The 26,357-nt window shown below is 54.9% G+C and overlaps 1 protein-coding gene across 1 annotated transcript in view; it reads left to right on the forward strand.

Moving 5' to 3' along the window:
* Positions 1-26,357, forward strand: part of SRCIN1 (SRC kinase signaling inhibitor 1) — a 65,298-nt gene that overhangs the window by 32,136 nt on the left and 6,805 nt on the right. The window contains exons 3-18 of the mRNA XM_011384321.2: positions 3,043-3,063; positions 6,744-6,939; positions 7,605-7,803; positions 8,243-8,336; positions 8,847-9,706; positions 10,752-10,844; positions 11,101-11,144; positions 11,437-11,624; positions 12,752-12,927; positions 17,586-17,716; positions 17,870-18,017; positions 18,358-18,604; positions 19,041-19,275; positions 20,813-20,967; positions 21,280-21,432; positions 25,973-26,119. Of these exons, the coding sequence (XP_011382623.1) occupies positions 3,043-3,063; positions 6,744-6,939; positions 7,605-7,803; positions 8,243-8,336; positions 8,847-9,706; positions 10,752-10,844; positions 11,101-11,144; positions 11,437-11,624; positions 12,752-12,927; positions 17,586-17,716; positions 17,870-18,017; positions 18,358-18,604; positions 19,041-19,275; positions 20,813-20,967; positions 21,280-21,432; positions 25,973-26,119 (3,087 nt within the window). The remainder of the gene's footprint in view (positions 1-3,042; positions 3,064-6,743; positions 6,940-7,604; positions 7,804-8,242; positions 8,337-8,846; positions 9,707-10,751; positions 10,845-11,100; positions 11,145-11,436; positions 11,625-12,751; positions 12,928-17,585; positions 17,717-17,869; positions 18,018-18,357; positions 18,605-19,040; positions 19,276-20,812; positions 20,968-21,279; positions 21,433-25,972; positions 26,120-26,357) is intronic.

Raw genomic sequence — 26,357 nt, forward strand, 5'->3', positions numbered from 1 at the left:
AGTATTTGTTGAGGGTCTGCTATGGGCACAGCAGGAGGAACAGACAAACAAGGAAAAGGGTGAGGAGGTAAACGGTGCTGGAGGTTGGATGGGGAGAGCCCCACTTTAGTGAACAAGTAGGAGCCCTCTGCTGTCACCCAAGGCTGTCCTATGGGTTTAACACCCTGGAAAGTGAGAGCGACAGGGTAAGGACGGCATCCCCAAGGACCTCTCCCCACTACGGTTTCCCCCCAAAGGACACTGAGTTGCCAGGAGACTGTCTCATTCCTGGTGGGGCCAACATGGAAGAGGATCATTTTCCCCACTTTCCAGAGAAGACAGAGGGCAGGATTCACTCAGTGTGCTCTACAGGCCAAAGTCTCAGGACTATGATCACAGCCTCATTCCGAGTTCTCCAAGCACAAATGCAGCAACTCTTCATCATTACCCTCTAGTGGGACTTGGCTGGTCTTTGCTGTGGCCTTTCCTGATGTCACTCAGTCCTCTTGCTGGCCTCAGCCTGTGACCTCTCCCTTCCAAATCTGACTGCCCTATAGATGTGTCCAGCCTTGGGACCCCAAGGCAGGCCTTTGTTGAGGGCGTAGCCATTGTGGCTATAGACAGGTGTCATCCCTGTCTCCCTTCCAGAAGCACGAGCTGGGCCCCAGCCATCTACACATACTGAGGTGGCTGCGTTGACACTGGGGGCTGGGTGAGGTGGGGCATCTTCTGCTTCTTTTGAATCTCTAGAGAGTGGATGGAGAGCTTCCATCTTCTCTTACCTGACACATTATGTCAGGGACATTGTATGTCAGAGACAATGGTCAGGGTGGCCAGAGGCACTTGACCTGGCTAGAGGTGGGGAATGAGGGATGAGACTTCCTCTTTGTGTGTGTGTGCACTGCTTTGTGTTTCTGCAGCTGGTATGTGTGTGTACATAAATGTGAATGGGTATCCATGGCACTGTGTGTTTCTGCGACCCTGTGGATTTCTGTGACTGGATTGGTGCTTGTGACAGTGTGTGTGAGCAAGTCAGGGTCCTGTGGGGGGTGTGCGTTTGTGTGAGTAGGAGCGATCTACGCATGAATATCTCTGACTGAATTTGTTGCTGGTGTTGTTTCTGACCACAGAGGGCTTCTCTCTAAGTGCTTGTGTCCCTTTGTGGGTGTATTTTGTTGTTCTGGGTGTGCTTGTGGTGATGTCCTTATCAAGGATGTCTGAAAGTCTATGTTTCCCTTGGCGTGGGGCCTGTGTGTTGTGGGGCACTATGGGTGGCCCATGTGTACACAGTGCAATGGTGGTGGTGGATGAGGGACAGCAACTTTCTATTCAGGGCTGTCCATCACCATCGGGACTGCAGATGTGATTCTCATCATAAACCTTTCTGTACCCTCTGCCTGGCTCTGCTTACCCCCAACATGTCCACTCCACTGCTACCCCTCCCTTTCCCAAGGCCACAGGCAGCTGTGGCTAGAGCCTGTTATTCCAGCGTCTCCCCTCTCCTCGGCACTTGTAGGCATCCCCTTGCACCCATGGAAGTGGCATATGGCCATAAATTGTTCCTGGCACTGGCTAGGGCATAGACTTTGCTGTCCCATTCACCTGCCTGGCACATAACTATTTTTTTTGCATTTCTGGGAGCCAATGCTGGAGGGAGAGGAGGTCATGGGGATAACCTTGGCGAGTGAACCTCTTGACCCTAGCCCTAGCCTGGCGTCACTCCCATCCTAAAGGTCTAACTCAGAGAAACCCTCCATCCCAGTAGCACCCCTTAACTCAGCCCTTGTCCAACTCCTCTTTGTCACTGAAGCATTCAGATGGCCCAGGACACTCTGGTGTTGTGTTCTTCTCCCCTTGGGGCCCTCAATGTTCCTTTCCTCTGCCAATGGCTCTAAGGCTTGGGGAATCTTGTTTGCTGGTGCCAGGCACCCCAGGGCCAGGCCATCTGCTGCCTCTGTCTTCCTGCTGAGGCTGGCACCGGTCAGCAGGGTGCCTTCAGCTTTGCCAAGAACCAGCCCAGCCTCCGGGCTATTCTTTCCTGTCTTTAGCCATCTGGAAGGGCCTTCTGCCTCTAGGGAACGCAGGGTGACCCTAGGTTATTGTAAATGAGGAGAAATCTGAGGCCCCCCCATTCTAGGGGTATAAGGAGCTCTCCTTTCTCATCTATCCAACACCACAGAGTGTTGCCAATGCTCCCTGTCTCCCCAGCACCCTCTATTGCCCAAGCCTCCCCGATCCATTGCCCAGTGCTGTGAGATGACTGGCATCTGTCCACTTTTCTCTATAATCCAGGTCCATCATATTAACAGGCCACCCTGTCCGGGCCTTGGTTCCCAGCCTCCCTCTTCCACTCCCTGCCTCATCAACCCTCCTAGGGTCTGGTTCCGACCCTACTCTGCTTCACTCGAATACTTTCTGCTGGTCCAACCTGTTAAGTCTATATACTTTCACTCAGCATTTAAGCCTACTCATCTGGCCCCAGCTCCTGCTTTGCAGCCTAATCTTTTACCTTCCCAGGCCTTAAACCCCAGCCAAACTAGAAGATTGACAGTTCCCTCAGTACACTCTCTGCCTGCCTGCCCCAGGACACTTGCCCGTGCCCACCCCTCTGCTTGGCATACCTTTACCCAATCTGAGCTGTTCATTTTTCAAGACCTAGATCAAATGCCACCTCTTCTGGGAAGTTTTCCCTGGCCTGTCACAACCAGATGCCATTTCTCTGACCCTGCAGCTCCCATTCATCTCTGCCAGTGCCTTGTGGGTTCCCTATATCATGATCATCTGCTCCTTTTCCCACCTGTAACACTCTGTGGACAGTTACTCTGACTAGAATGTGTGGCTTATAATCATCTGGAATAGCTCTCCCCTGCCCCCGCCGGCAGGCCTGGCACTGGCTCAGGGCCATCCTGGGAGTCTGTAGAGAATGGGACGTACCAGACATAGCACCCTTCCTGCTCCTGGGAGGGTGGAGGGCCCATGTCCCAGGGCTGAGTGCTGAGCCCCTGCCCCTATTCTCTCCTCCCAGCCCCTCATAACCATCTCTTCTCTTATTTCTATCAGCAGCCAAACTACTGGAGTTTCAAGGTCAGTGTGTGGTGCTTCTGCTTCCGTGGCAACTGCATGTGCTTTCCCACCCTGCCCCTCCCTGCACATGCTTTGCACAGGGGTGTGCATCTGCACGGGATCTTCTGGTGCGGGTGGAGGGCCTTGGGGCTGCAGGATGTGGCTGCTGCTTTAAGAGAGTCTGGGTTCACCTGCCAGGGGCTTTTGGATCCAACATGGGAGTTTGGGCTACCCCTGCTGGGGATCTGAGCTGGGGATCCTCAGGCTTCCCCAGGCCACGAGGGGCATTTTGGAATGAGAGAATGCCTGATATCTCCCCAGCCTGGAGAGACTGCTGGCTCTGAGGCAGGGGCCTGGACCCCATGATCTTGTTGAGGGCCCTGTTCTCTGAACTCATATTTCATCTTCCAGGGAGGTCCTGTGACTATGATGGGTCTTCATCCCTTTCTCGCTTTCCACTATGGGGAGCTGATCAGTGCCAGGCAGATTCACAGCTCTGCACTCCAAACCTGTTGCTCAAGTGGAAGGCTAAGCTCAGGGATGCATGCCTTCCTGCCTCCTCTTGAGGGTCTGGACTATCTACAGCTGGAGAGCTGTCTGCTCCTCCAAGGGCATCCTGAGGAACCCTGGGGAAGCACCCTTAGGCACCTCCTCCATCTTCCCTGGAACCAGGCCCAGAGAAGTTAGACTGCTGCTGGTGTCCTGGAGTTTCCGGCCCCTCAAGTCCCAAGTATTATAACGGGAGTTGGGAGGCATCCATCCAACTCCCCAAGTGTCATCTTGCTCCAAGCATTTCGTTTGCATACATTCTCCCAGTAGAGAAGTCCTTGAATCAGAAAATTCTGGAATCATGGCGTCATGTGTAGCCTTTTTGGAGGAGGCAGTAGAGTATAGGGTTCAATGCCCGAGAGCCAGACTATCTGGTGGTTAATTCCAGTCTGCTATTAACTAGCTAGGTGACCTGAGGCAAGTTACAGAATCCCTTGGGCCTTCGTTTCTCCTTTGTAAAATGGAACAGCAGTATCTGCATCATAGGGCTGTTGTAAAGAGAGAAGAAATGAGGTACTGCATGTGCCAAGCACAGTGCCTGGCTCATGGAGAGCCTTCCAGGGTAGCTTACCTCATTTTCTATTAGAATCACAGACACTGACTTGATTCCCAAATCAGAATCACCTTGGGAACTTGTTGAAAATCTTGAACCCCAGGCCCCAACTCCCAGAGATTCTGACCTAGGTCCTGGGAAGTGTTTTTAGAAACTCCCAAATGATTCTGCCTACTGTGGACAGGGTTTGGGAACCTCAGACCCTAGTTTGATGGCCCCCTCTCAGGTTCCCTCTGCCTGATCTTTGACCAGGAGTCGTGGCTTCTCCTGGGAACACCTCCAGTGACAGGTGCTCACTGCTTCCCATGGCAGCCCCTTGCCTATCTTTGGGGAGCTCTGCTTGAATTATTGTTTTGTTCTCTTGCCATCTCCCTCCTAACTGGGAAGTCCTTCTGGATGTCTCACTTTCCTCTGCCCTGTAGTCTCAGCCCAGGGATGGAGAAAAGTGCTAACAGATTTTCTTCTCAAGAGGGTTTTATACAAAGGCCATGAGAATGAAAAGGTGCCCACGGGGCCAGGATGGAGACAGGAACTGGCAAGGCAGGGAATGTGGGCATCTCTTCCTCCAGGGTCTCCTGGGCAGAGTCCCGCCTTTTCAGAAGTTAGCAGTCCCAAGGATCCCTGCGCCCCTTCATTCTGGTCCCTGTTCCATCTTCTTACTGGTACCTCATTTGTGCCCCCCATGCACTGTGGCCACCTCCTGCTTTTCATCCCTGCTAGCTGCTCATTCTGCCTGAACTCTGTAGCCCCTCATCCATACTTGCGTGGAAATCATTGACCTTCCAGTTGCCTGGCAACCCCATGATCACCTGACTAGAGCTGGTTCCCCACACTGCCTTGGGCTGAGTTGAGAGAGGGGCACAGTCTGGCACTGGTGGTTAGCCTAGCTCTGAGCTGCAGGGTCCAAAGTCTGGAAACGGGCATCCTTCTGATGACTGACCGCCCCCACCTCCGCCCAGTTCCTATACCGCTTCCCTCCTCCCCAGACCTATGCCTACCCACTGGTCAAGGCATTGTACTTGAGGCTGGATGCCCCCTAAGGTCCCCAAATCTGGCCTTCCATATCCCCAAGCCCTCGAGGCCACTTTGGGGACAGCTGGGCACACTGCCCATCAGAGGAAAATGCTCTCTCTTTTCAAGAGTTCTAATTCAATTGGAACATTAAATTGAGTTAATATGAAGATGATTCATTAGGGGTTAATCAGGATTTAGGGAAGGAGAGAGCTGGGAAGGAGAGTAAATGATTTCTTTTTAGAGATACTTCTACTGTTTTTTAAAAAATTATAAAAGTGATATATTCTGATTGTGTGAAATTCATCCAGCAGAAAAATGTATAAAGTAAAAGAAAAGGCTGTCTCAACCCCAAGATTACCGATGTTAATGGTTTTGAGTGATTTGTTTTTTAAAATAGGCAATTTATTTTATGAAAAAATACAATTGGGCAATATGATTTTTTTCTTGATAATATATGTATATGTAATAAATATATGTATGTAATGCACATAACATAGAATGATGTAGATCTGATTCGTTATCTTTCTTAAATGAATGTCTGACAACAACTAGGTTTGAGGGGAGGGATTGGGGCAGAATGGCAGGAGCCATGGCCCTAGTGACAGCCATAGCCTTCAGCCAAAAATAGGCTCTTAAAGTACAGTAGAAATCATGATGACCCCTTCCCCAAGGAGAGAGTAATCAAACTATCCTTGAGGCAGGGAATGGTCACTGGGTGACATCCTTCTCTAGCCCCAGCCAGATATCACCCTTAGCTGTAGCTTTAGGGCAAGAGTCTGCCATGTTAGGTTCTGGGGGAGCCCTTTCTGGGAGGCTAGCCTGTTGGCTATATGGCAGCATGTACCTTGTGGGGAGGAGCTGAGGCCTGGCATTTATGCCATGTGTGCCTGTGGATAACACTGGGCTTAGCATGTGCACTGCATGTACTAGGCAGGTAGTCTGTTTGAAACGAGGGTCAGGCTGGCTTTGGGGAGGCGAGTGGGAAGGTTCTCCCAGTCACCCTCAGTCAAGGACATTGTGCCTAGCTCTGTGAGTGTTCATACCCCTAGAACTGGAATTCTGGCTTCCCTAGCTCTTTGCTTTCTCCCTTGGCCCTGCTTCCCGTCCCCACCCCACCCCTCTGAACTCTACAAAGGATAAATTCGCCGCTCACAAACCCGCCACTTAATTAATGTCTGGAACTAATGCCCCAATTTGCTCAACGATTCTGCTGCTCACCTCGGTGACAAATTTGTGTTGTTGTTCTTTGGAAGCTTAAAATAGCAGGAGTACCCATGGCTCCCGCTCAGATGGTTTCTTGTCTGGCTTCTCAGGATGCCTGCGTCCTTTACCCACTCTTTGCCTGCTGGGTGTCCCAGGGAAGCCAAAACCCCAAGAGGCTGGGAACTCTCCTGCAGCTACACAGCGAGTCTGGAATCCAGGAGACCCGTGTGTGTGTGTGTGTGTGTGTGTGTGTGTGTGTGTGTGTGTGTGTGTGTGTGTGTGTGTGTGTTTCTCGCTAGTAGGGGTTCCCAGGGTCTGGAAGGGGCAGAGGACAGAGCAAAGGGGATCAAGCTCGATTCCTCCATCCGCCCTGCCCCTGCAGACCCGCAGCTCGCGCCACACTCAGGGAGCCCAGCCTGGGCTGGCAGACCAGGCGGCCAAGCTATCCTACGCCTCAGCTGAGTCGCTGGAGACCATGTCGGAGGCGGAGCTGCCTCTAGGTTTCAGTAGGATGAACCGCTTTCGACAGAGCCTGCCCCTTTCCCGTTCTGCCAGCCAGACCAAGCTGCGCTCACCAGGTACTGCCCGCCCCATCCATCCTCCTCCTGGCCACTGGCTCCTCCCCCTGCTCTGCTTGCCCAGGAACTCTTTGCTTTCCCTTCACCATTTCATCTCTCTTCAACCATCTTTCTACCAAGCCTCTGCCTCCCCTCTCCATCAATGCCCCTCCATGCCCCCAAACGATCTCCTCCCTTCAGGGCCTCTCCCTCTTCAGCTTCTCTTCCCAGCTCTTCTCCATCTCCATCCCTCTCTCTGTCTCTCTGTCTCTCTCTCCCTCCTTCCCTCCCCTCTCCCCTTTCTCCCCCGCTCCCCAGCATCCCCTGCCCTATCGGCCTCTCCCTCAAGCCCTCTCTCTACCCCCTCCAGCAGTCCCCCTTTCCTTCATTCCCTCCCTTCTCACCCCTCTCCTCTTTAGCAACGACTCCCCTTCAGTTTCTGTCCCACCTGCTCCAGCCCCCAATTCCATTTCCACAACCAGGCTCCAACCTGCCTGGGATCGACGAGGTGTCTTGAGAGGCTGGCCGCATGAGGGGTGCCTGGGTGCACCTGCACTCCGGTGCGGCTTCCGGCCTCAGACCCTGCCGCTGCGGGACCAGAGCGGCTCCCGAAGCCTCCCCTCACTCTCCCGGCCAGCCGCATGGTGGTGGTGGCACTGACCGCGAATGCGGCCTCTCCTTCGCAGGGGTGCTGTTCCTGCAGTTCGGGGAGGAGACACGGCGCGTGCACATCACGCACGAGGTCAGCAGCCTGGACACGCTGCACGCACTCATCGCTCACATGTTCCCGCAGAAGCTCACCATGGGCATGCTTAAGTCGCCCAACACCGCCATCCTCATCAAAGACGAGGCTCGCAATGTCTTCTACGAGCTGGAGGACGTCCGGTGGGCGCGGCCCCGGGGGGATGGGTGGGCTTCCGCATACTCTTCCTCTTGGAGATCTCTCCACAGGCCATTCCCCACCCCCTGCGGTCTCAACCCCAGCCCTTACCCTCTCCTCCCTGAGCCTACCGCCCTGCCCCCCATTCCTTGGTCATCCCAGCCCACACCCTCCTCTCTAAATCGTCCACCCCTGCTGGTTCTTGTTGGCTTGAGCTAACCTGAAACTGGCGCTGAGGCCAAGGAATTGGATGGGGTGGAAGCTGTTGGGTGTGTGTGAGTGGCAGGCAGCCTGAGGAACGAGATCCACCGAGAAAGGAGTTAGGAAGGGGTTGGGGCTCATGGCCCCTCTTGCCAACTTTCTTCCCTCTGCCTAGAGTAGCTGCCTCTTCTCAATATAGGGCTACGGGATTGTGACCTTCTGAACCTCCCCATTCCCCTCCAGAGACATCCAGGACCGCAGTATTATCAAGATCTATAGGAAGGAGCCACTCTACGCAGCTTTCCCTGGCTCACATCTCACCAACGGGGACCTCCGGGTATGGCTGGGGATGCCCAGGGCATTGGGGAGGCTGGCCAGATGGGGTCCAGGAGCGCGGTCTAATCGTTTGTCACCAGGGACCAGGGCCAGCTTTGGAGAAGGGAATATAGAGGCTGAAGCAGAAGGGACCTCCATTAATTGTGGAGTCATGGAAGAGTTCCTCCCCGCTCACCTGCCACTTTCCCCTCAGGTCTGCTCAGTATTTCTTCAGCACGCCTCTAGGTATTATGGCAGTCTCTCTTAGGAACCGCTCCTTTCCCTTGGGCTTCCCCACCCCTCACCGTATGGTGGGCTGCGGGTTGACCCTCTGGTTCCTCTCCATGTGCCACTTCTTCCTCCATTCTGGGAGCCCTGATGGGAGAGGGGCCCAAGATGCTACAGGAGCGAGGGAAGGCAGAGAACAGAAGGGACTTCCTAAGCGTCGGGGATTGGCAGGCTCCTCAAGCAAGGGGCAAGGGACCCCCTTTGTGACTAGCCCTGTGCGGTTCCGGGACTGTCTTCTGCACAGAGAGAGATGGTTTATGCGTCGCGGGAGTCGTCTCCCACGCGGCGCCTCAACAACCTGTCACCCGCGCCGCATCTGGCGTCTGGCTCGCCACCGCCGGGGCTGCCGTCCGGGCTGCCGTCCGTGCTGCCGTCGGGCTCGCCTTCACGCTCGCGCCTGTCTTACGCCGGGGGGCGCCCGCCCTCCTACGCCGGCAGCCCAGTGCACCACGCGGCCGAGCGGCTGGGAGCCCCCGCCGCCCAGGGCGTCAGCCCCAGCCCCAGCGCCATCCTGGAGCGGCGGGATGTGAAGCCGGACGAGGACCTGGCGGGCAAGGCGGGCGGCATGGTGCTGGTGAAGGGCGAAGGCCTCTACGCGGACCCCTACGGGCTGCTCCACGAGGGCCGCCTGAGCCTGGCCGCGGCTGCTGGCGACCCGTTCGCCTACCCCGGTGCCGGAGGCCTCTACAAGCGCGGCTCGGTGCGCTCGCTCAGCACCTACTCGGCTGCCGCGCTGCAGTCCGACCTGGAGGACTCCCTGTACAAGGCGGCGGGAGGCGCCCCGCTCTACGGCGATGGCTATGGCTTCCGCCTGCCACCCTCGTCGCCGCAAAAGCTGGCCGATGTGTCAGCGCCCCCCGGAGGCCCCCCGCCGCCTCACAGCCCCTACTCAGGGCCGCCCAGCCGTGGCTCGCCCGTGCGCCAGTCCTTCCGCAAAGACTCGGGCTCCTCGTCCGTCTTCGCAGAGAGCCCCGGAGGCAAGACTCGCAGCGCCGGGAGCTCCTCGACGGCCGGAGCGCCCCCTCCCGAGCTTTTCCCCGGGCCTGGGGACCGTCCGCTCGTTGGGTTCGGGCCTCCTGTGCCAGCCAAGGACACGGAGACAAGGTGAGGGATGCTCTCGAGGCCTCAGGGCCGTGAAGGTGGGGTGAAAAGTCCATGGCAGGATTGTGTCCAGGACTCTAAGACCCAGAAGTCCTTTATAGACCCAGAGTAGGCTAGAGGGGTCGCCAGAGTATCTTGAATGTGGCAGGGAAGGCACTGAAAAGAGGGACATGCCATTTTCCTTCTGTCCTCAAGATATGAGGGGTGGACGAGGGGACCCCAGATAAGGACTTTGGAGTCTTGGGTTTGCATTCATTCCCTGAACCTCAGTTTTCCTAATTAAAGTCGAAGCCGAACCAGCACTCTTTTAGTGCCTTGTTGAGACACTGAATTTGCAGCCATGAGAACTGTCCAGCACAAGGCCGGCTGAAGTCTACTGGGGAGGGGGTGCTGGTAAGAAATAGGGATGGAGAGAGAGGCATATTCCGTTAGGTAGCCTTTGATCTGGGGAACTCTTGCAAATCATTCGGCTCCCTCCTAAGGGTGCAGGGCTGGAGGAGGTAAGCAGGACACTGACCTGTCCCCTTTAGCCCGCAGTGCTGAGAGGCAGGAAGTGATTTACATTCTCATAGCTCTCTTGTGGTCTGTGTGCCAGGAAGTGCACTGGGCAGTGCCAATGCCAGGTTGGGCAAACCTGGTTTCTGCCCTATCTAGTGAGGGAGACACATTTAAAAAATACTTGCACTTCCCTTGGGAGGGTGTATAGGGATTCGTCAAGGCTGATGGGGACTCTGGCATGGCTTCAGAGAGGAGGTAGGGAGGAGGGCATTCTAGGCAAGGGAAAAATGAATGGAGGCACAGAGAAGCCAGAGTGGGGCCCATTAGGGAGCCGGTGATGAGAGATGAGGCTACAGAGGGAGGGGGTGACTATCAGATGGAGAAGGGTCTGTGAGCTTGACCATGAGGTGTTGGGGCCCTTTGAATTGTCTGTGTGCTGGTGGCTGGGGAGGGAATGGTATTTCCTGTAATTATCAATCTTAGGAATGGGGGGCTGGGAAGGATGCACCCCATGCCCAGAGGTGTTGCTCAAAGCCATCATCCTCCCCAGGGAGCGCATGGAGGCCATGGAGAAGCAGATTGCCAGCCTCACCGGCCTGGTGCAGAGTGCTCTACTACGAGGCTCAGAGCCTGAGACCCCCAGGTGAGGCATTTCTCCCAACACCACTGCCAGGGCCTGTGGTTGGGGCAAGATGAAGGGGAAGTGGACAGCAGGAGCCCTGGGCTCAGCTCTGCCAGTGTCTTACTATGTGACTCTGGGTGAGTCCTTCCCCTTCTATGGGACTCCATATTGAGAGCAGGGGACTGGAGATTATGTTAAGGTCTCACCCAGCTTTGGCTGTCTGGGTGAGACCTTAACATATGATGACCTTCGGATGACCATCTTTCCCCTGCGACAGTGAGAAAATTGAAGGCTCCAATGGAGCAGCCACTCCCTCAGCACGTGAGTCACCCTTCCTCCCTCCCCCACAAATCCTAACCTCTCGGATCCTCAGATTCCTGATCCATAAAATGGGAATTAAACAACCGGGCTTCAAAAAATAAATGAGTCGTCAGTCACCGTAGCCCAAGATGTCTTTGCAGGGGTGCTTTGCTCCCCACAGAGGGGCTGGGAGTCCATTTGTGGCTGAGAGTTTGATCCACGTGCCTCTCTGGCTATTGTGTGCAGCAGACTTTGCTCCAGTTCCTCCCACCTAACAATTTGTTCTTTTCTCATCCTAATGGTCCCTCTGCAGCCTGTGGGTCAGGCGGCCGGAGCAGCGGGGCAACTCCAGTGTCCGGCCCTCCCCCACCCTCAGCCAGCAGCACTCCTGCGGGACAACCCACTGCCATTAGCCGTTTGCAGATGCAGCTGCACCTGCGTGGCCTGCAGAACAGCACCAGTGACCTGCGCGGCCAGCTCCAGCAATTGCGGAGGCTCCAGGTACCTCCCCTTCTGAGGCCTCGCCCCTCAAGCCCCACCCACAGAACTCACCCACGTGAGCCGAAACTTCTTCCCACAAGTTCCGCCCCATTCACTGGTAGCTCATGAAAGTAACCTTGCCGCTCACTGGGCGGGCCCCTTTCTGAACGCTTTCTCTCCTTTCCCTTCCTCGAGCTCCTGCCGCCTAGCTGAATCTCTGCGCCCCTACCAAACCCCCACCCTTCGCCTGTGTCCTCCTCACTGAGCCCTCCTTTCCTTTCCCTGAATCCTCACAGCTCTCCCAGAACCCCAGTCCGCCCTTACTGAGCTCCCAACCCCTGTCAGTACTCTGGGAAGTCCCAGTTCCTTCCAGCCCTGCATTCCTTTCCCCACTCCCCTACCTTGGGCAGAGGCCTGTCCCCCAGATCTCAGCTCCCTGCCCTGCCCAGCCAGGCAGATGGTCCCACCAGTCAGGAGCCTGGCATCTCTGTGCCTGCTCCTCCAGAGGGCACCACGGCCCATCAGGTGAGAATAATGAGCAGAGACAAGCTGGAGAGGGGACAGAGAATTGCCATCTGGGCAACAAGTAGGATATTGCCCACCCCCACCACTACCCCAACTCGGCCTTAGAACTAGATTCGAGCGTTTTTACTCTTCCCATCCCAGCCATAGAAACTGTCAAACCTCAGTGCTTGAATCCATCAAAACCACAGCAATGCAGCCACTTGGTTGGCGGGGCCCAACATAGAACCACTCCTTATCCCCAAATATTCCCTTCCCGTTCTCCTGCCCCTGTATTTCCCCAGCACTTAACCTTGTCTGTCCCCTACCAATCCCAGCCCTTCACTGCTGCTCATGTTCAATCATGCAGCTGCACCTTCTGCATGGCCTAACTCAGCACTCCTCCCTCCACTATTCCCAAGCCGTTCTCCTCCCGCCTGTATTCTCCAGAACTTAGCTTTTGGCCTCTGTCCCTCACCACCATCCCACCCTTTCCCTGCTGTTCACGGCCCAAACCTAGCAGCCGTATCTGCTGTGGATCCCACCCGGCATTGGGCTGTCCTTTGCCCGCCTCCTCCCGACCCTTTCCCTGCTGCGTGCTTCCATCCTCTCCCAACCCTGTCCATCGGTCCATCTGCGTCCCGCAGCTACAGAATCTGGAGTCGCTGCGTGCGCTGCTGAAGGGCACGGAGGCGGAGCTGAGCATGCGCGTGTCGGAGGCGGCGCGGCGGCACGAGGACCCGTTGCAGCGACAGCGCACCCTGGTGGAGGAGGAGCGGCTGCGCTACCTGAACGACGAGGAGCTCATTACCCAGCAGCTAAAGTAAGGCTGGGCCCAGCTGCCTTAAGGGAGGGCTGGGGGTGCGGCCTGGGTGGCCCGCAATCAGGTTTCACTGGGAGGGGCAGCTCCTCTTCCTTCTGAATCACAGGAGACGTTGATCTGTTCTGAAGCCAAATTTCCTTCTCCTGTGTGGCCTGATTTCTCTGTGACCCACAAACCTTTGACCATCTGGCACAATTCCTGAATTCTTTTTTTCTGGTTTGATGCCTGCTTTTGCTTATGGTCTTGTTTCCTAATGGTCCACAGTCTGGCTTCTCCGTGGCCTGCCACTTTACTCTCATGTGGCCAGCTGCCTGATTTCACTCTGCTCTCTGTCTGCTTTCATTCTGGCCTGTGATCTGTGTAAACTGACTCTGGGATAGAGTACTCAGGTGGAGCATTCAGGTATTGCCAGCTTGATCAACTTGGTGCTGACCAGCCACAGTTGCCAGCACTCCAATTCCCTGATCTCTGAGACCATGTATGGCCAAGGAAAAACCCTCCTGCTGTCCTAGTGCAGATCTAGCTTTTTCAGAAGGAATGAGGAATAGAGAACACCCTACCCCTAAATGCTTAGACATGGAAGGGTTAACAGAAGACAGTCTTCTGATCCAAATTTAACAAATGGCCGTCTGGCCAATATTTGATTGTCTAGCACTGTTGAAGGAAGAAGCTGCCTTTCACAGAATGAGCACCCTCACCCCATTGCAGCCTTCTCTTGTCAGTCTTGGGCTCTGAGACAGAGGCTCTGCTCTTTCCTCTGGCCTTCCTCCTGGTGTCAGAGGACACAAATGGACCTGAGGTCCAGCTTCGGCGCTGAAAGGTGGTATGATTAGGACAGTTTCTGCCCTTCTTTGCACTGAGGCTTCCTCATCTGTGCCCAGTATTAAGATTTTTGCATTTCTTCCAGAAAGGGCTTGGGTTCAAGTGGCCAGTGACTCAGGGAGCCAGAAGAGGCTGCCCATCTTCCTCGCCAAGCCATGTTGGTTGCACATCTTGCAAGGGGCTCTTTGAGAAGAGCCCCTATTCCTCAGCCTTGGGCCCACACAGCCTGGTGGTCCATGTGCATTTCAGTGAGACACAGGCAAAGACTCCCATTATCCCTTGTGGCCGAGATGAAATGTGGGGTTGTCCCAGTTGAAAATAAGCTGGCGGCAGCCACTCCATCACTCTAGGTGTAAAAGCTTAGATAACTTCAGTCAGATCTCCAGGTAGACTGGCAGCTACCATCCCCCTTCACTATTATCTGACTTTCCTGTCCTCTCCTTGTCCCTTTTCACTGGGCATGGAGGAGCTGGGTTGGAATTTTCAAAAGGAACTTTATTGAGACATTAAAGGAAAATAAAAGGAAATATAAAAGCACAGAGGCAGAAGAAATCAAAGGATGGATTTATGCTCCTTTTATATGAGTGTCTGGTCCTCAGCTTCCTGAGGACCTTGGTTCTCCAGGAACACAGAAGCTCTCTACCGGCTGCCCTGTTATCAAACCCATTGCTCAGACTGCTCATTTGAGAGAGCTTGGGGGCTGATGGGTTGCTTCTAGCAGGATTCTCCATCCACTTTGAAAGGGACTGCTGTCCTTTGGAGGTGGAGCAGGCTGCACACCAGCCCTGCAGTGGCTCCAGCTTGGCCGTGAGAGCCCTCTCTGCCCAGCTATCATATCTTCCCCAGGCATTAGGTGGACCAGCAGGCCCCTCCCTACCCCTGCTCTGACTGCAGATCATGTACACTTGCTCTTGCTCAGCTTCGCTCTGCCCCTTCCTCTTGCCCTGGCATCTTGCAGGAAATTAAGGCCAATACTGTATTTCATTCAGCTTGGCTCACTCACCTATCCTAGCCCAGCACTTGAACTCTGTGTAGACGTTGCCCTGGGGGGTAGCCTCTGCTGACTGAGACCTTTTGGCCTCTGGAGCCTAACTTGGCCTAACCCAGGTCCAGCTTTGTAGGCATGTGACCTGTGCAGTCACACGGGACCCCCTGCTCATAAGAGCCCATGCTTGGCTTAATGTTCTGCTGTTGCTCTCTTAATTTTTTAACTAGGGGGAAAAAATCTTCATTTTGCAGTGGACACCCACTCAACTCCCTACGACTAAACCTGGGTCTGGAAAACCCAACCAGTTTCTGGTCCCAGTGTCTATACTTGGGCTAGTCTGGGACTCATTTGCAGAGTCTGCCCAAGTTAGGCAGATTGTGTGATTGGAAAATTAAGGTTCTAATTGAGCCTAATGGGGTCCTAGTTCCTTCTGCCTGAGAGTTGCGGTGTTTGTTGTCTCCTCCTGAAATCTTACAAAACTGGCATGCCCTGAGCCAGTCAGGTGCCACACACACGCAGAGGAAAGTTGTTCTTTGTCATGTGGCAGAGTGAAGGCTGAGTGGGATAGTGGTCGGCTGCAGAGTGATGTTAGTACAGTGCAGGAGGGAGATACAGTGTAACCCAATGGCTGAAGTCTGACATGAGTAGATCCTGCTTTACCACAAAATAGTTGTATGACCTTGGACAAGTTATTCAATCTCCCAGAGCCTCTTTATTTTTTTTTAAATGACAAAGCCAATTGTATTAGTTAAGGTAGCTAATTCATTACTTAGGGTGTCTGCTGTAACAAATTATATAATGGTTCAAAAGTAATAGACATATCTTTCTCATGGGACAGTACTGGGTGGGTTAGTGGAACGGCCCTCCTGCATGCAGTCATCCAGGCCAATGGAGATTTTGCCTTCTTCAACATGTGCCTTGCAAGATCACCCACAGGGTCATTGCCTTTCAACAAACAGAAAGGGGAAAAGAGCATGGAAGAGCTTACATGGGAGGTTTTTATGGGCCAGGTCTGGAAACAGCATGCACCCCATCCACTTGTGTCCCATTGCTAGACCTCAGTTGAATGGCCACTTCTAACTGTAAGGGAGGCTGGGAAATGTGGTCTGGTGTCTGAGCTACTGTTTGTCTAGGTGTAAACTAGAGTTAATAATGGTTCTCACTGTGGATTTGTTGTGAAGATTAAATAAGACAATGAAAGCGAAGGGCTGAATGTGACACCTGGCATACAGTAAGTGCTTAGGACAAGATAGCTCTTTAACTGGCAGTGCTGAGTCACAGGATTTCATCCTTGGCTCCTACGTGATATTTCTTTTTACCCACTAGTTGGATGAAGATGTATAAAGCATGCTGATAAGATTTGCTGATGACACAGAGTTTTGAGGGGGAGCAAATTTGTTGGATGGTAGAACTGAGATTCAGAAGTTGTTCCCACTCGGATAGTTGAGCTGAAATCCAACAGATGGGTTTTGACAGGAATATCTGTAAAGTCCTGCATGTGGGTCAGGTGTCAGTGACTCAAGTACAGAACTGAGATGACCTACCTGGGCAGCAGTTCCTTCTTTCGCTTATTTATTCATTCCACAATTATTTGCCAGACATCTATTTTGCTCCAGGCACCTTGCCAGGTGCTTGGCATTGGAGATGAAACTGGAAGACATGGTCCCTGCCTGCCTGGAGCTGCACACAGCCCAGCAAACTGGAGCTCCAGGGAGGTTGAGGGGAGGGGGGACGGTGGGGCAGGAAGCAGACTCCTAACCCCAAACTGGAGCTCCAGGGACTAGTGGGGAGGTTCTCATTGAGACCTGAGGATGAGTGGGAATTAGTCACACATGTACATGCACACATGCACACGTGTGTGAGTGTGTGAATGGAATATTCTAGGCAGAGAAAATGGCATTTAAAAGGTTCAGAGAGGGCAGCACACACAAGGACCTCAGAGGAATTCTGGATGATTCTAAACAGAAGCAAACCAGATGAGGACAGGGGATGTGGCTGAAGGGAAAATGAGAGCAGCCCCGAGGGCCTGACCCCTCGCCACCGCTTTGCCATCTGCATTAGCTCATTCAGTCCTCACAATGGCCCCAAGAGAGAGGAACTCTTAACCACCCCCATATTTTGGATGGAAAGGTCGAGGTCCAGAGATGATAGATATCTTGTCTAAGACTTCTCTGCTGGGATGGGTAGAGCAAGGATTGGGATTTGGCTCTGTCCGACTCGGGAGCCAAATTTTCAACTACTACCCTCATGCTGCCCTTCTTGGCTACATTTTAGAGTTTGGATTTTAGCCTCAGCATGAAAGGATCCATTTAGGGTTCAATGCAGGGGATGGTGACTCGGTCTGATTTACATTTGAGAAAGATGTAGGGTTTTAAATGACAGAAGCTCAGCATAAGCCAGCCGAAAATCAAAAGCGGTTTTGTCCTCAAAGAAAGAGGCCGAGTGTCTGGATCATTTGAGAAAAAGTAGGTGGACATGGTAGTGCCATCCTGCAAGAGAAGAGACCCCTTATTGGCACGTGCAGCTGCCTCCAGCTCTCTGAAAGGCTGCCAAGTTCTCTGCTAATTCCTTGGCAGAATGAGAATCAGAGGATGCAAGTTATAGGGAGGGAGATTTGGCTGATGTGGCTAAAGATCAGAACTTCAAAGGGAGGACCCAGAGCCCCGTTAGGGAGCTCTTCTCAAGTCTTGTCTCTGAGGTTTGGCATTTCTCATTTCTCGTGGGCATGTGGACTGGTGGATGGCTTTTAATTTTTATCTGACTGGTGACCTGATTTCTTTCTAGCTGCCCAATTTTAGGGGGCTGGGCTGGGGCCAGAGGGGCTGAGAGGGTCTCTCTATGGCTGCAGTGACCTGGAGAAGTCGGTGGAGAAGATCCAGAGGGATGTGTCCCATAACCACCGGCTGGTACCCGGGCCCGAGCTGGAGGAGAAGGCGCTGGTACTGAAACAGCTCGGGGAGACACTGACTGAGCTCAAGGGTGAGCCCAGGGGCCAGTGAGTGTGGCACATGGTCCAGGTGGGAGTCCCTGCTGCACCCCTGCCCCCACCCCTAGGCACTGCCCTCCCTGCTGTCCATCCTGTCAGTCCTCGGAGCTTAACCTTCCTCAGCTCACATCTTCTGGCCCCCTCAGCTCACTTCCCAGGCCTACAGAGCAAGATGCGGGTAGTGCTTCGTGTGGAGGTGGAGGCCGTGAAGTTCCTGAAGGAGGAGCCACAGCGCCTGGATGGGCTACTCAAGCGCTGCCGTGGGGTCACAGACACTCTGGCCCAGATTCGAAGGTCAGTCCATCCCTGACCTCTTATCTCTGACCTCTGATTTCCCATGGGGTCACGCACTGGGCCCAGATCAATAGATTGGCCTGACCCCTTATCCTGACTCCCTCAAAGGTCACTGATGTGCCAACTGGAGCTATACCTCAACTCTGACCTGTGGTCCCTTGCATTTTGTAGGCTTGGCTGTCCCTTATGTTAGATGCAGTCACTCCTCTCCAGGCCCTTCCCTCTATCCTGCAAGATCCCAGATCCCTCCTCACACCCTACCTCCCTCAGGCCAGGGTTCTCTTTTGTGGGGTCACCATCCTGCTGGTCTCACAGTGGCTCCTAACCCTCCCAACCCCAGGCAAGTGGATGAGAGTGTGTGGCCACCCCCCAACAACCTCCTGAATCAGTCCCCCAAGAAGGTGACGGCTGAAACTGACTTCAACAAGAGCTTGGACTTTGAAATGCCACCCCCCAGCCCTCCACTGAACCTCCATGAGCTGAGTGGGCCAGCTGAGGGAGCTCCTGCTGCCCCCAAGGGGGGCAACCCCACCAAAGGCTTGGATGCTCCTAGCAAGAGAAGTGTGGACAAGGCTGTGTCTGTTGAGGTGCTGGGCCCGGGATTAGGGGGACACACGCTAGGCTCATGCCTTCTTACCACCCTAGGTTAGGAAGTGCTGATGCAGTGTGGGTACTTTTTCCTGGGGGTGGAGGAAGTCTGAGGAGCATATTGAGGGTGACGTTCACACTGGTAGACAGAAAAGCGTATTATAATAATTAAGGCAGTGTTGTGTTAGCCCAAGAATAGACTTTGTGGTCAGTGAAACAGAAGAAGAGAACATCCAAAAACAGGTCCAAGTATATCAAGAGAGTAGTATGTAAAGAAAGTGGCATTCCGGACTCATGGGAAAAGCACGTAATATTCAGGAGAAGTCCAAGGGTCCTCAGGGGGCCTTGCATGTGTGGCGGGGGAAGGAGCTGAGGCCCCAAAGATCCAGGAGCAGGAAAGCCATTTAGTCCTGACTCTTGCCCTCTCCTCCCAAGGCTGCCGAACGGGACTGGGAGGAGAAGCGGGCAGCCCTAACTCAGTACAGCGCCAAGGACATCAACCGGCTGCTGGAGGAGACACAGGCGGAGCTACTGAAGGCCATCCCTGACCTGGACTGTGCGAGCAAGGCCCACCCAGGCCCGGCCCCTACCCCTGACCACAAGCCCCCCAAGATCCCCCACGGCCAGAAAGCAGCCCCCCGAACGGAGCCCAGTGGGAGGAGGGGCTCAGGTACGGGGGCAGGTAGGGACAGGTGAAGAGCCCAGAGGAAGAGAGCCCCATCCTCAGGAGCTTTCAGGTTGTCGGGGGAGGCACGTGGGAGTGAGAGTCTTTGTGGTCAGGCTGCTGGAGAAGGGAGGTTCTGGGACATCAGCAGCCTGACCCTCAGCCACTAAGGGGAGACCCAGAGGCTGAGTTAGAGCTGGACTCCATCCAGGGCTGTTCCCACTGCTGCTGCTGAGAGGACCACACAGGGAAGATGCACAAGTCCAGGCAGAATCATCTGCCTGTACTTTCTGATCGAGCATGTGCCCTAAACCAGGCTGTGCTCAGATTGAGTGCAGTGTTGATTAACATGGACCTGCTTCCTGTGTTCCCTGAGCTCATGAGCTCACAGGGGAGGCAAAAATCTGAACCAGAAATGGCAATCATCATTCATTCACTTAGTCATTCCTGCCACACATATTTGGTAAGCACCTACTGTGTGCTAAGTGCTGAGGATAAGGAGATAAGGCATTGCTTCTTTCAAGGAGCTTAAAATTTAGTGGGGGAATAATAATAACATGTTTATCAAGCATTTACTGTGAGACAAGAACTGCCTCAAATGCCTTCTATATTTTAATCCTTATAATTTCATAACAAACCCAGGAAGCAGATACCGTAACTATTCCATTTTATACATAAGAACACTAAGCTCAATGTGTTTACGTAATCTCTACCAGGCCATAGCTAGTGGGTAAACCAGAAATATGACGAGGTGCTAAATGCAGCGGGGAGGTGAGCTCTGGTGCTGTGCAGTCCTAGAGGATGCCCCGGGAGGGCAGGAAGGGCTTCTCATTGGAGGACACTTTCCACTGGAGTCTTGAAAATGAGTAACTGCTTCCAGGCTAGTGAGAGAGGGCATTTCAGAGAGATGGAGCAGCATGTGCAAATGCCTGGGGGTCCAGGCCAGGGAGCAGCGAGCAGAGCTGAGGCAGAAGGACTGGAGAGTGCTGGGCCAAGGAGCTTGGATGTGGTTTGGGGTAATGGGAAGCCACTGGAGCATCAAAGGCAGAGGAGTGTCAGGTTTAAGTGATTTTTCTGCAGGTTGCCCTGGGGACAGCTCCCACCTCTGGAAAAACTGGGAGAAGGGAGAGCCTGGTGAGCAGAGTCAGGCTCTTGCAATAGTTACTTCCCTCTCTTGATGGAGAAAGGGTAAAGATCAGAGCTAGTGCAGATGCTGAGGGGCTGGTGGAAAAGGTGGATCAGAGCAATTCTTCTCCAACTTGAATGTGTGCATGAAATCACCAGGGGATCTGTCAAAATGTGGATTCTGATTCCACAGCTCTGAGCAGGGTGTGAGTTCCTCCATTTGAGTAGCAAGGGGTGAGGGTGCTGTAAGAGAGGGCGTGACAGGGCATGGGGCTGGATTGCATGGGAAGGTAAGAGAGAAGGAGGGGGAAGCCTGAGTCCTTTCCCCTGAGCAAGGTTTACCCCCTTGGAGTCAGGTGTGGCACATGGACGCCAGAGTTACAGGTCCCCTGACTCCTAGCCCCTTGGCTGCCCGCAGATGAGCTGACAGTGCCCCGATACCGCACAGAGAAGCCCTCCAAGTCGCCCCCGCCACCCCCTCCCCGCCGGAGCTTCCCCTCCTCCCATGGCCTGACCACCACACGCACCGGAGAGGTTGTGGTCACCAGCAAGAAGGACTCAGCTTTCATCAAGGTACCACGCCGCCTCGGGGAGGGGACGACGAGTTTGAGTTGGGGGGATGCCTGAGATGACCTCTGGAGACCCTCTTGAATGGTCTCCTCTGAGAGGAATTAGAAGGAAAGAAAAGGGCCGGCCAGTGGTGACTCTACTTTTTCTGGCTTGGGCTTCCACCATGGGAGGGGGCCACCCTGGGAAGGGAGAAAGGAAGTAGCAGATGAGGAGCTGGGGCAGGTGGGACATAGTCTGCCACCCATGGAGCCTAGGAGGTGAGTTGGTGCTGGAAGGGGGCAGAGCCTGGTCTTGATGGGGGCCCGGGCCTTGCAGAAGGCTGAGTCCGAGGAACTGGAGGTTCAGAAGCCCCAAGTGAAGCTGCGCCGGACTGTGTCTGAGGTGGCCCGCCCGGCCTCCACACCACCCATCATGGCCTCTGCCATCAAGGATGAGGACGATGAGGACCGCATCATTGCAGAGCTGGAGGTGGGTGGGGCACACCTGGCTCCCAGAGTCATCAGCCAGGCCCTGCTCCTTTTGATCCCAGGGCAAAGTGGCTGGACTAGGACAGGTGGTTGGACTCAGGCTCCCCACTGAGTGCTGGCCTGGTCAGGACCCCGTCCCTCTTGCCTCGATTCCCTCTCCACTGTAAAATGGGGGAGGGGGTTTAAAAGTCCCTCCTTGTGGGTTCGAGTTTTTTTATTGTAGTCTCTGAGATCCCAACTCAACTGCCCTGAGACCCCGTCCCCCACTCCCCCCATGCTCTGAGATCTTCATCCTTGAATGTTCTGTGAACATTTAATGCCCTTATATCCAAGTGCCTTGAGCCCCTCCCAAGTCACCCATATTCAAGTGTTCTCAGCCCCCTCCCTGAATGGATAGAGACCCTGGACTTCCAGGGCCTCTGGAGGAGGAGACAAATTGGAGGGAAGAGTGGCCAGTGGCCAAGGAGTGAGGCTGGGATCCCAGTGCCAGCCCAGGCCACCCCTCCCCATGGGGGCCTAAGCCATAAGCCGGCACCCCCATTGTCCTCCCGGTGCCTCTCCTCCAAATCTGCCCCCACCTTCTGCTCTCCAGGTGTTTGAGAGAAGCTCAGTGTCTTCCCTCCCCCCTACGCCCCGCTGCCAGCTGATCCCCACCTTGCTGTCCCCCCAGGACCTGGGTTCCCCCGGGGTCTCAGCCCCGGGCCCCACATGGAAGGTAACGGGCTGCCCCCCACTTCTCACGGTGCTCTCTCTGCCTGTGCCTCCACAGCTTCCTCTCCTCACCTCTCACGCTAACCTGCTAAAATGCTAAAACACCAGTCACACCCACCACTTCCACAGCCTCACCTACTGGACCTCCCCACCAAAGGACAAGCAATAACCCTCCCTTCTGTTCCTGAGACTCTAGCAGCCTGGTGTCTGTTGGCTCCTTGGGTCTACTTTTGCTGACAGGCTTGATTCCGAGTCAGCCTAAGGTGGCCTGGGTATTTTGTCCCCATCTAAGGCTGGAGTTTAGGTTTGGCCTGAAGCCTGGGTTTTGTCTTGGTCCAAGATCCGAGTTTAGATCTTGCTCACTAGATGACCATAGGTCTAACTCAAAATCTGATTTTGTCCTGAGCTTTTGCCTAATCCCCACCCCGTTCCCACTGCTCTGCTGCCTATGCCAGCTCTGTTTCTCCCGTTTCTCCCACTAGAATCTATGCTTTGTAGCGGAGGCCAGGACACGCCAGGGGGAAGGCTCATTTGCAGCCTCCCTCCGACCCGTGGCCCCATCTTGCCCACTCTTGCTCCCTCTGGTCAGGGAGCTTGGAATGGAAGGAATTCACGCCCTTCCTTGGCTGCTGGCTCCATGTCTTTCAGCGCTGGGAAGTTCTTTCTTCTCTCTCACTTCAGCCCCTGCTACTGTCCTACTGCGCTTATTTCCTCTTTACTCTTTCTTGGGAACTTGGGGGTGGACCTGCTGTACCCCCCAGGGGACTGTGCTTGGGGAAGAGGACCTAGGTGGGGGTGGCCTGGGAATCTCTCCTGCTGCCCAGTCACAGTGGGGCAGGAGGGCCTCTGCTCCAGGAGGTCATCTCCATTGTGCATACAGGCTCGCCTGCCTCGTCTGGGTCTCCTTGGCCCACAGTGGGCTCCATGCTGGCTGCCACCTGATTTCTGGCCTGGCTCGAGGCCTGGTGGTGCTTTGTCTCCCTGGCTCGAGGGAGCAGACAAGCACCAGATGGGTGGACAGTGTCGTCTCTTGGGTAGAGGATGGGCACAGAGCTGTTCAAGGAGCCGTCTGGGGATGAGCAGTATGGAAGGGCTGCCCCCCGGGATTGGCTGTGTCCTCGGCACCCAATCCCTGCCCCTTTCTGGCTCTGGGAGCCAATCCTGAAGGGGTCCAGTGGGCACATCCCTCCGCTGGCCTTTGGGGCCTGGCTCACCCTCTGCATCCTGAGGCACCATCGGGCAGTGGAGCCAGGCAGGCATGGGTCACCCTCTCTACCTTCCCAGTCTGCACCCCCACCTCCAGGTAAGCAGGTGGCAGGGCTGATGGGTTGCCTTGGGAGGGGGGCTGAGGGGACCCTGCTGCCCCCTACGAATCTCCCCACGGCTCCTTTTAGTGGAAAGAGCACTGGACTTGGAGTCAGACTCCCTGGGTTCAAATCCTGGCTCTGCCACTAACTAGCTATGGGTAAGTGATCTTGGGTGAATCATACAATCCCTCACCTTTAATTTCCTCATTGATAAAGTGGGGAAGATGAGAGTAGTAGCCAGTTCATGGTTTACAGTAAGGATTAAAGGTGAAGATGTACATGACAGAGCCTGGAACAAGACTGGTACTCAGACTTAGACCCAGGTTCACTCTGGTGTGTGTGGGGGTGGGGGCTGTCTCTGTGCCCCCAACAAAGCCAGAGCCAGGGATGCTCACACAGAAGCAGGTGCTGTAGCTTTGCCTGAGCCTGTGTGCAGTAGAGGGACTTGGCCCAACCCCTTCCTTTGTGGCTGTGGAAGCTCCAAAAGTAGGAGGTGGCCTGAGTTGAAGATGACAGCCCCACCCCCAGAGGCCAGAAACTTATCATCTAGTCTCCACCCACCGGCCTGGTCTCCATTAGTCAGTTCAATTCAACAAAAAGCTGGTATTTATTGAGCATTTACAATGCGCCAGGCACTGTTCTAAGCACATGCCCATGTGAGCTCACTTAATTCTCCACCCACTCCTCATATTGTTATCCCATTGCACAGATGAGCAAACTCATGGGAGGATCCATGAAACCTGCTCTCAGAGTTTAGCATGGGCAATGAGAAGTCCACATGTATCTGTGCTTCTAGGCAAACTGGCATCTCTGTCAGAAAGTGGGAAACTGGAGGGTATGGTGGAAAGAGGCCTGACTTCTAGTCCAAGCTTTGCCTCTAATTGCTAGGTCAACTCAGTCAGGCCCCTTCCCTGCCTCAGTTTCCCCATCTATGGAAGGAAGGGGCTGGGCTCCCCTTGTCTAACCCCCGCATCCCCCAGTTCATGGTGGTTTGCTTTGCAGGTATCGTAATCTCTGTCATCTTTCTTTCCCCCACAGGCTGCCCCAGGCCCCAGAGCCTTCTGTGTCCCCCAGATCATCTTGACGGAATGTGCCCCCAACCCTTCCTCCCCACCAGAGGCCAGGCTTGAAGAACCTGGCCACAGGATGACCCCCACCCCGAGACCCCGAAACCTGACTGGCGGCAGAAGGGGCTGGGATGGCCCACGGGCGCTGCCAGGGGTAGTGACCGAGGCTTCTCAGCCCAAGAACAGCTTGATGCCTGAAAAGAAAAGGACACCTCTGAAGAGACTGGGGATAGGGGGCTGCAACCCAGAGGAGGGAGGAGCCAGGGTTCCCTGTCCTTGGGGACCAGTCTTGGACAGAACTCAGGAGCCCTCCACTGTTGAGATGCACCCAGAGGAGACCCCCAAGGACTACGGACACGATTCCCAACCCTGCAGCGGGGAACACAAGGGCCAGCCTACTGCTGGCCTCGGCTGCACAGTGAGGGGCGCCACCACCCAGCGGATGGACAGCCTGGAGGAGACGCTTCAGGAGTTGGAAGCTACCCTGAGCCAGATGGGCATGGCCCCCACTGAGGGGCCCCCTGACAGCCCCCCACCCCTGCCCCCCAGTCCCCAGGTGGCTGCCTCCTCTTCTGTCCTCCCCTCCTGCCTTCATGTCTTCAGAGCTTGAGGGAGTGGGGGGCTGCAGAAGCACCACAGCAGCCCCCTCCTCCCACTGGTCTTCTCTCAGCTCCTGCCACCCTCCTGTGAGCCTGGTGCCAGGTGGGGTTTGCAGGCAGAGCCCTGGGAGGCTGGGAAGCTGGCCTCCCCAGGGATCAGCCCATCCAGCCCTGGTAGGGACCAGGGCTTCTCCCCTCTACTCTGTATCTGTAACCCAACAAATAAAGTTTTCTCCCCCTTTTCCATCTCCGCACTCCCCTCCCCCTCTCCTCTCTGACTCTGTCTCTGTTGTTTCTCTGCCTGCGCCTCAGGATCCCCAGAGCCCTTCTGGGCAGGCCTAGTACTTGGGGTGGTTCAAGGGGCTGGACTTGTCCATCTCTAGAGAGACTTCACCCCCCATCCTCCCTTTTGGGTGAGGATGCGGGCCCAGGGGCTGCCAATCCTGCTCTGTCTGCCATTGTAAAGACCCCTCCCCCCACCTCAAGCATGCTCTCCTGGGCTCAGGACTATGCCCCTCGCTGGGAGTGGGGGTGGTGCTAAGGACCCTTCACTTTAGAAGTGGCTCCCCCAGGGGGCACCAGTTGTCTCTGGGCTACTCAAGGAAACCACCAAAGGGTTCTCACTTGAGAGCACAGCAGTTGGGAACCTAGCTGGTGGCCTCTGTCACCTCTCTTACAGGGAACCTTAAACCTGGCCTCAGAGAGTGGGCCTGAGTCAAACTGGGATGTAGAGGTGTGTGTGGGGGGGTGGTCTCCAGGTCTCAAAGGGCTCCCTGAAGAGGTCCCAGCCCCAGGGACCCTACCCGGTGCCTAGGTATAATCCCCCTCTAATCCTAAACCCTTTCCTCTTCTTACAGAGTGGTGGTGGCACTGTGCCACCCATGAAGGTGGTGACTCCAGGGGCCTCTAGGCTGAAGGCAGCTCAGAGTCAGGCAGGCAGCCCTGACAAAGGCAAGCATGGCAAGCAGAGGGCCGAGTACATGAGGATCCAGGCCCAGCAGCAGGTAAGGTGGGCACCATGGGAACAGGACCTCCCCACCCCCCACTCCCTGCCACAGTGCTGTGTACTCCTGTTGTGTGCTGGGCATCTCCTGCCATTGTTCCTGTGACCACCTTCCGCCTGCTGCCCAGAGAGGCCCTTCCTGCTAGGACTGAACCATCTCCTCCCTCCTCTCCCCAGTCCCAGTGCTCTGGGTCTGGTTTAGAACTAATGTTCTCAACCAGGCTCTTCCACTCTCAGGA

The sequence above is a fragment of the Pteropus vampyrus genome, unplaced genomic scaffold (assembly GCF_000151845.1).
Source record: "Pteropus vampyrus isolate Shadow unplaced genomic scaffold, Pvam_2.0 Scaffold570, whole genome shotgun sequence".
NCBI classification, from domain to species: Eukaryota; Metazoa; Chordata; class Mammalia; order Chiroptera; family Pteropodidae; genus Pteropus; species Pteropus vampyrus.